Raw genomic sequence first — 7,449 nt, 5'->3', positions numbered from 1 at the left:
CTCACCGATGCCAATGACATAATTACCCAGCTACATTTCCGAAAGAATGCAAAAGCATTGACATATATTTTTCCTTCCTACAATAGCCCGACGGGCAGGGCAGAGATAGATTTTGGTAGCCCGACTGGAAAAATCGCTAGCCCCGGACGTCGGGCTAGCGATATTGCGAGCCCTGTATCTGATTGAGGAATCATGCATCTTTGGAAAAGAGAGTTTATTACAGAGAAATGGCTCTTTCCAAAATAAAAGCTATACTATACGCTTCTTCTGGGCTATATTCTCAGCAGCATATTAAACATATCAGGTCCCCATAAGGAGAATCATGTGCTAACGGCTGTCTAAATGACTCGGCTAAAGTTTGTAGCATGCATGCTTGTTGTTTTTGCACTAGGATGATGTAAATGTGCAGTCATATTCGTTGTGTTCCCACTAGTGCTTTCAGGTTAATCTCGTTGAAATGACGTTAACGCCACAACACGGCAAATCTCCGTTAACGAGCTACCCCTGATCGCCCGTGCATGGGGCTAGACGGCCAACACGTTAACGAGCTAACTGCGCTAACACACTAGTTCCCACCCATGTAATTGAGCATTGCGTGGCACATCCAACATACTGTTTTACTTTAGTCCATGACGCGCTTACCTTCAGGGTCATACGTCACATGAAAACCAAATTAATTCCAAATGCCAGATCTGAATGAGGTTCAATTTGCCATGTTGCAAGGAGAGCTTAACTTCTGTCTCGCTAGCTTGCCCTGCGCTCTTCCTTCTGACGATGCTGTCTGTGTTGAGCACTCAGTGGCTCTGCGCTCGACAGTGCAGCCTAGGCGGAGTAGTCGAACGCAGATTCACTGAGTGCTCAACACAGACAGCATCGTCAGAAGGAAAGTTGATGAAATAAATTAAAAATTTTGTATTGTTCGATACATATGCGTACCGAACCGAAAGCACTGTATCGAACGGTTCAATATCGATACGAGTATTGTTGCACCCCTAATAACTACCAACATCTCTACAGCGTATTACTTCTACGCTCATTCCACTGGGAAAAAAAAAGATGTTAAAATAATTGCTGGTAACCTGGCAACTTCATTATAAAGATTAGATCTAACTTGTTAAAATTATTGTGGTGTATTTCTGAAGAACATTTGTGCAGAAACACTTTTTAATGTGTGTGAAGGTGAAGTTGCAGGTATAAACGCAAAAGAGACAAAAGTGTTATCTTCAATAAATACAGTGGTTTTATTTACATCGTTTAGTTGCTGTAAGAAATATATGACCTTGTTGTTGTGTTAATATTTTAAGTTGTGATTAAAAGGTTGATACATACTGTGATTATGTAATACAAAAAAAACTTGAATTCACTGTAGATGATTAAAACACATGAAGGCATCTGATTCAGTGTCTCCTTATGAAGGTGTTTTCTCTAAAAGCCTTGGATTGAATAAAGAAACATGAGCATGGTGCAGTTTACTTAGTTTTGCGGAGTAGTTTGAATCCTTTACACTGAAAGGAAATGTACATCTAGTCTAATAGTTGTATTTTATTACACTGTAAGGCATTTTTCTTACTGGTGAGGCTCTGATTGAAATGAAGCCTTTTTCTCTTCGTCACTCTCCAGTGGAGCATAGTCGAAGTCGCTTGGCTCTAAAAGATTGAGATTTGCCTGCACTGCGACAAGTTTCTGTACCCTCTCCGCTGAGACAAAGCCTTTCATCTTCATACTACGGAGGTGCTGCCACAGGCGCTCGCACGCACCTGTTGTCGGTGGGATCTGGAGTATAGCGAAGGCTACGGCAGAGAGCGGCTCAGAAGAGCACAGGCCTTTCCACCATGTGGATGCGGACACGTGCTGACACGAGCTCCATATTCCAGCCCCCTTCCACAGTCCCTGCTTGGCCGAGAACCTGGCAAAGCTGCCGAGCACTTTACCCTCGTCGAGATTCAAATGGTGCGACAGGTTGGATATCGCATAGTAAGCGCTGTTTATCTGCTCCCCGGTGAGCGTCTGCTGTCCGACATGCTTTGGATCGAGCATGTACGCTGCTGCGTGGATAGGTTTCACGCAGAACTCCTGACACCTGTCTAATGATGCCATGACAGCTTTCTGCTCGCCGCTGTGCAGCACAGATGCTGACAGAGAAGTCCCGATGACGTATCTTAGCTGACTGAACATGTCGACAACACCAGAGAGCGCGGCATCTTCTCTTTTCAAGAAATCAATATAATTCCCAATCAAGTACAGTAAGCTCCGACTGCTGCTCAGCCCTTTCCAAAACTCGGCATCCTGCAAAGTAGCCCTGACAGTCACTTCAATATCCAGTGTGGGAGAGACTGCCATCTCTCGTAGAGAGTTCTGACCCTCGAGGAGGCTGCTGAACATGTTAACCACACTAGTCCAGTTTGTGCCAGAGGGCCGTTCCAGTGCTGTCCCTTTAGAAGTGTGGTCTCTTATTTTTGTAGTCTGCCAGCACCTAAAAGTGTCACTTAACATTTGCCGCTCTTGAACACACCTCACCACCTGCTCAGCTCTCCTACACAGTGACTTCATAGACGGCTGAGCCACTATGTCGTCAAAGAGACGCTCGACACCGGACGCTGTGCAGCCAATAGCTGATATGTGCGGGAAAGCTTCCTCCACTTGAGCCCACGCTGCCATCATTTCCGGGGCATCGTCAGTAACAACAGCGAAAACCTTTTGTGAACCGACTTCATTTATGACGCCTTTAAGTTCGTCAGCAATAAATGTGCTTGTGCGTGTCTGCTCCTTTGTCATTGTGCATTTGTAAAACAGCGGTGCGGGAGTAGCAACAGCATAGATAATAGTCCCAGTTTCTTTCACGTTAGACCAGCCACTGCTGATGATGGCGACGCAGTCTGCTTTCCCCATGCTCTCATGAACCTGGCTTTGTACTCTGTCAAACTCACAGTCCAACAGATGTGAGGAAAGAGCCTCTCTAGGGGGCGGACAATAAGCCGGCCGAAGAACACTGAAAAATCGTTTCCAGTAAATATTGTCTGTGAGAGTGAGGGGTGAAGATGTGGCGTACACAGCTCTCGCCAGGCACTCGTCGGCATACGCCTGGATGCGCTGATCCACAGAATCAATGAGAAACTGTCCCCCAGGAGTGGCAGATGGCAAGAACGATAAGGAGGGAACAGGGATGGAGGCAGAGGAGCTCCCATCTGGGCCGGGCGACTGCTGCGAAACCACAGAGTACTCCTTGCATTTGTCTAAATGCATCTGCATCTTAGTCGCGTTCTTTGTGTATGTCTTTGAGCAGTAGTTGCACATGAAGGTCTCTCTTCCATCTTTGATGGCTGGGGTAAAATGCTTCCACACACCGGACTGCAAGCGTGGCATCGTTCTGTATTAGCACAATAAAGAAAATCATTAATCACAAATCTTGCTGCTGTACAGGCACGCCTAATCACAATGACTGTGCCCCGAAATAATTTCCTCCTTAAGCACATACCTCAGTGTGGATAAGAAAAACCTTTTAATATAATACAGCGCAGATTGATAGGTCCAGACTCCTCGGACATGAAGATAAATTAAGCACCATCCTCACAGAATATAATAATCTCCGTGATTAAACAGCTCTAATTTTAGTCACAGACGTTGTTCCTGTTAAATTTGAGCAAAACATTTACCTCTGTTTATAATGCATGATTAAACAGACCCATTAGGAAATAAATTAAATTAAAGCAAACACGGAAACATATATTTTACAATATATTTGCTAGTCATAAAAGCCAAAGGTCAAAGTCAAACGTCAGTGAGTCTAAGTATTTTCTGTTGGATTATTAGGCTGAAAATACTTTTAATTGGCCACTTCATTAGGTACACCTCTTCCACTGCTTGTTACCAGAGATATCTAATGAGCCAGACACAAGGCAGCAACTCAATTACATAAACATGAGACCTGCTGCCAGCATTCTGATGCTCAAACTGAGGAAGACGGGTCATTTAATCGACTTTGAATGCCGCATAGTACCACATGAGCTGGCCTGACTATTTCCAAAACTAATGATGGACTGGGGATTTCCCACACAGCTCTATGGTTTACAGAAAATGGACCAAAAAACAGAAAATATCAAGTGAGTGGCAGTTCTGTGGGTGAAAAGACTACTGTGATTGTGACTCAAAGTGACTTCTACTTTGAGCTGATGGGAAGGCAACAGTAACTCAGGTGTACACTCGTTACAACCATGGTATGCAGAAGAGCATATGTGAACAGACAACACCTCAAACAAGAAAGGCATAAAGAGCGCCACTCCTTTCAGTTGAAAACAGGAAACTGATGGTACAGTTCACAAGAGATCACCAACATCGAACAATAGAAGACTGAAAAAAAAAGTTTCCTGGTCTGACGAGTCTTTATTTTTGCCGTGACATTCAGATGGTAGAGTCAGAATTCTGTGTAAACAACATGAAAGCATGAATCCAGCTTACCTTCTCTCAAAAGTTCAGGCTGCTGGTGATGGTGTAGGGGATATTGTCTTGGCACAATTTGCACCACTTAGTACCAGCAGACCATGATTTAAACAGCACAGCCTACCCCAGTATTGTAGCTAACCAATTCAATCTCTTTACGATCACAGTGTACTCATCTTCTGATAACTGCTTCCAGCAAGATAACGTGCCAAGTCAAAAAGAACAAATTACCTCAAACTAGTTTCATGGACAAAACAATGAGTTCACTGATCTCAATCTAGTGACTTTGGGATGTGGTGAAACAGGAAATTTGCAACATAGATTTCCAGCCGACACTTCTGCAGCAACTGCGATGCTATCACATCAAAGTAAGTACCAAAGTATCTGAGGAATGTTTCCAGCACCTTGAATCTGTTCCACAACGAATTAAAGCAGTTCTAAAGGAAAAAATGGGTCCAACGTGATACTTAAAGTGTACTTTACAAAGTGAAGTGCAGTGAAGTGTAGAATGATAGCTTTGGTGTTCAAACTTGTCATTACGTTGGTTGCTTTCTGTTTGGGTTTTGAGAATTCCAAAGGATGGAGTCCCAAAGGTTTTAGATTTATTTTTAGCTTTTTCAAACACTAAGGCATCTTCTGATTCCTAACTAAATAAAATAAAATATTACACATGGAAAAAACTTCTCAGTTATGGGACTCTTGCACATCTCAACCTGCAGGTTAACAATCTTTCCTCTTACTGTCCAGTTCTTGCAATAGTACATTTTTTATTTCTACAGTAAGCACTTTCACTTCCCTGGAATGAAATCAAAATATAACACAAGTTAATGTTAAAAAACAAACCAGAATATCAAAGAAACAGTAGCTTATTTTACCCACCTCTATGAACACACACTACTCCACTTTTACTGGAAGGTGCTTCAGTTTCATCGGATGCCCAGACTTGATGGAAAATGTTCCTCCAACTTAAGTTCCTGGAGGATTTAAGTTAGCCGTTTCGGCTAACTCTGTAGCCTGCAAGTGATGTTAGCAAAGTGGTCTAAATAAACGAAATAAGAGCACATTGTTCAGACGGTAAACTTTGACAAGATAACAGACCGTCTGCATACTGAAAGTACTTCACGTTACAGACTGACTGACGATAAAAGACCAGGAAATGTAACATAATTTGTCAACAAACGCGTTTCTTAACGCTTTTGTTATGATAGTGAAGCTGCTTCCTGAATCCCCAATGCAGCAAGTAAGGGAGCTCAAATGGCTCAAAAAGTTGGATTTGACTCACAGGGAAAGTTGACGAGAAACAAATTGTTTGAACTCAATACTGTTAAATGCAAAATACAGCAATAAAATTGTTCAGCATAACATGAAACAACATGAATAAAAATATCAACAGACCTGCTAGTTTGCAGAAAAGAAAAATGCACAGTTGCTCCTGTAGTTTTTGTGCAGTGTTATCTTACAAATACATTTACTCTCACAGCGAGGTTAAGCGTTATAATTAACCGTTTTATTCTCATTTGACCAGCTCTGGTCTTTGCGTGCATTGAATATAACCTCTTTCTCTACTATCTTTGCTTCTGCCACACCTTTTTGATTCAAGGTTAATAAGACGATAAAGGTCTTAAATGGATTAAGTGGGAAACGCCTGCCACTCTCATTATGTTTCTGATATGAAAGGAAACGCTGACTTGTCATTTGAATGTCTTTATCCTTAACAAGGTTTCCCACATCATGACATGTTGGGAAGAACAGGTGTAACTGATAAGATAAATTATGCCCAGGTTTTCTTTACTTTGGCATGGTAGCAGGTTTAACTTCTTAAAAGTGTCTACTCAGACAAAGTAATTCTTGTATTAATTAAACACTATATTTTGTAGACATCAGCTGTGACAATTTTTTTACAACTTGATGTAAAAAACAAAACAAAACAACATTTTTTTTGATTATAAACATGATGTAAAAATTTATGAACAGCTATGCTTACCCATTGCTTCCAAACGCACGTATGTTATGTTTGAACTGATGGCTGTGGATTGCTTCTGTATTGCTTCTTTGATGATGGATGGGGTTAAAGAGAAATTCATATTAGCAGCTACAGGTTGACATCATCAAATATTTTTAAAATTTAGTTAAAGAGCATAGGTATTTATTTGTTTTGCACAACAACAACTAAATATTTGCTAATGCATTTTACTTTATAAAACACCCACTTTACATCTTAGGTGGGCCAAATCAGTGAAACTCCAAATTCTTTCAGTGTAATTACACATTTAAACAATAAAATATCTTAGCAGAAGACAAGCAAGAGCAATTTTAACAGTCTGTCACAGGATTTCTATATGATAAAGAAAAGATGTGCGGTAAATGAAAGATATGTGTCAGCATGACTTTTTGGGGTTAAACTGTAAAAAGAAAATGTGTAAAATTAAAGAAATCTATCATTCTATTATTTTATTATATATATATATATTTATTATATTAAGAATTATATAAATACTTTTGTGTATTGTAAAAGGCCATGGGGGACTTTATCAGTAGGAAAAGCTGTAAAACTTGTAAAAGTACAGTTAATGTCTCAAATGTATCTTTTCTTTCACATTTTCCAAAACCAACCAATGGGCTGGATTGGAATCTTCGCTAGGCCGATTCTGGCCCAGAGGCCTTATGTTTGACACCCCTGGTCTAAATTGTTGCTTGTTTTTAGCTAGCGAGTTCATACTGTAGCTAGTTTTATTGATAAGTAGCTGGTAAATTGAATGCTATTCTGCAACTATCAGTGTTTATATTGATGACAAGCAGTAATAGATCCACTAGCACTGTAACTGAATTGTTGTATTCATACTTGGTTAATCTCAAACTCTTTTCTCAATTAACCCATTAATATTAGCCCTATTAAAGGTCAAAAACATAAAAAAGAGCCTACCAATAAAGTCCATCTCAAATCACATCTTTAGCAACAATGCCTTCAGACCCACACCCATTCACTCAATACATGATCTACACTGCCAAATA

General features: G+C 40.7%; 1 protein-coding gene across 1 annotated transcript; it reads right to left on the bottom strand.

The window, feature by feature from the left end:
• Nucleotides 1-908: 908 nt before the first annotated feature.
• On the bottom strand, nucleotides 909-5,685 carry LOC102294995. The gene is made up of 2 exons (XM_005936287.2): nucleotides 5,317-5,685; nucleotides 909-3,367 (listed from the first exon to the last, which is right to left on the bottom strand). Exon 2 carries the CDS (start codon nucleotides 3,361-3,363, stop codon nucleotides 1,567-1,569), a length of 1,797 nt encoding a protein of 598 aa, XP_005936349.1. The 5' UTR covers nucleotides 3,364-3,367; nucleotides 5,317-5,685; the 3' UTR covers nucleotides 909-1,566.
• Nucleotides 5,686-7,449: the final 1,764 nt, after the last annotated feature.

Source organism: Haplochromis burtoni, unplaced genomic scaffold, assembly GCF_018398535.1.
Source record: "Haplochromis burtoni strain Fernald_Lab_line unplaced genomic scaffold, NCSU_Asbu1 Contig_200, whole genome shotgun sequence".
Lineage (NCBI taxonomy): Eukaryota > Metazoa > Chordata > Actinopteri > Cichliformes > Cichlidae > Haplochromis > Haplochromis burtoni.
The sequence above is the reverse complement of the archived record's forward strand: the minus strand, read 5'-3'. Positions and strand labels throughout refer to the sequence as shown.

Bases quoted from the DNA above. Each gene is read 5' to 3' on its own strand.
- LOC102294995 (XM_005936287.2), bottom strand. From the start codon at position 3,363: ATGCCACGCTTGCAGTCCGGTGTGTGGAAGCATTTTACCCCAGCCATC.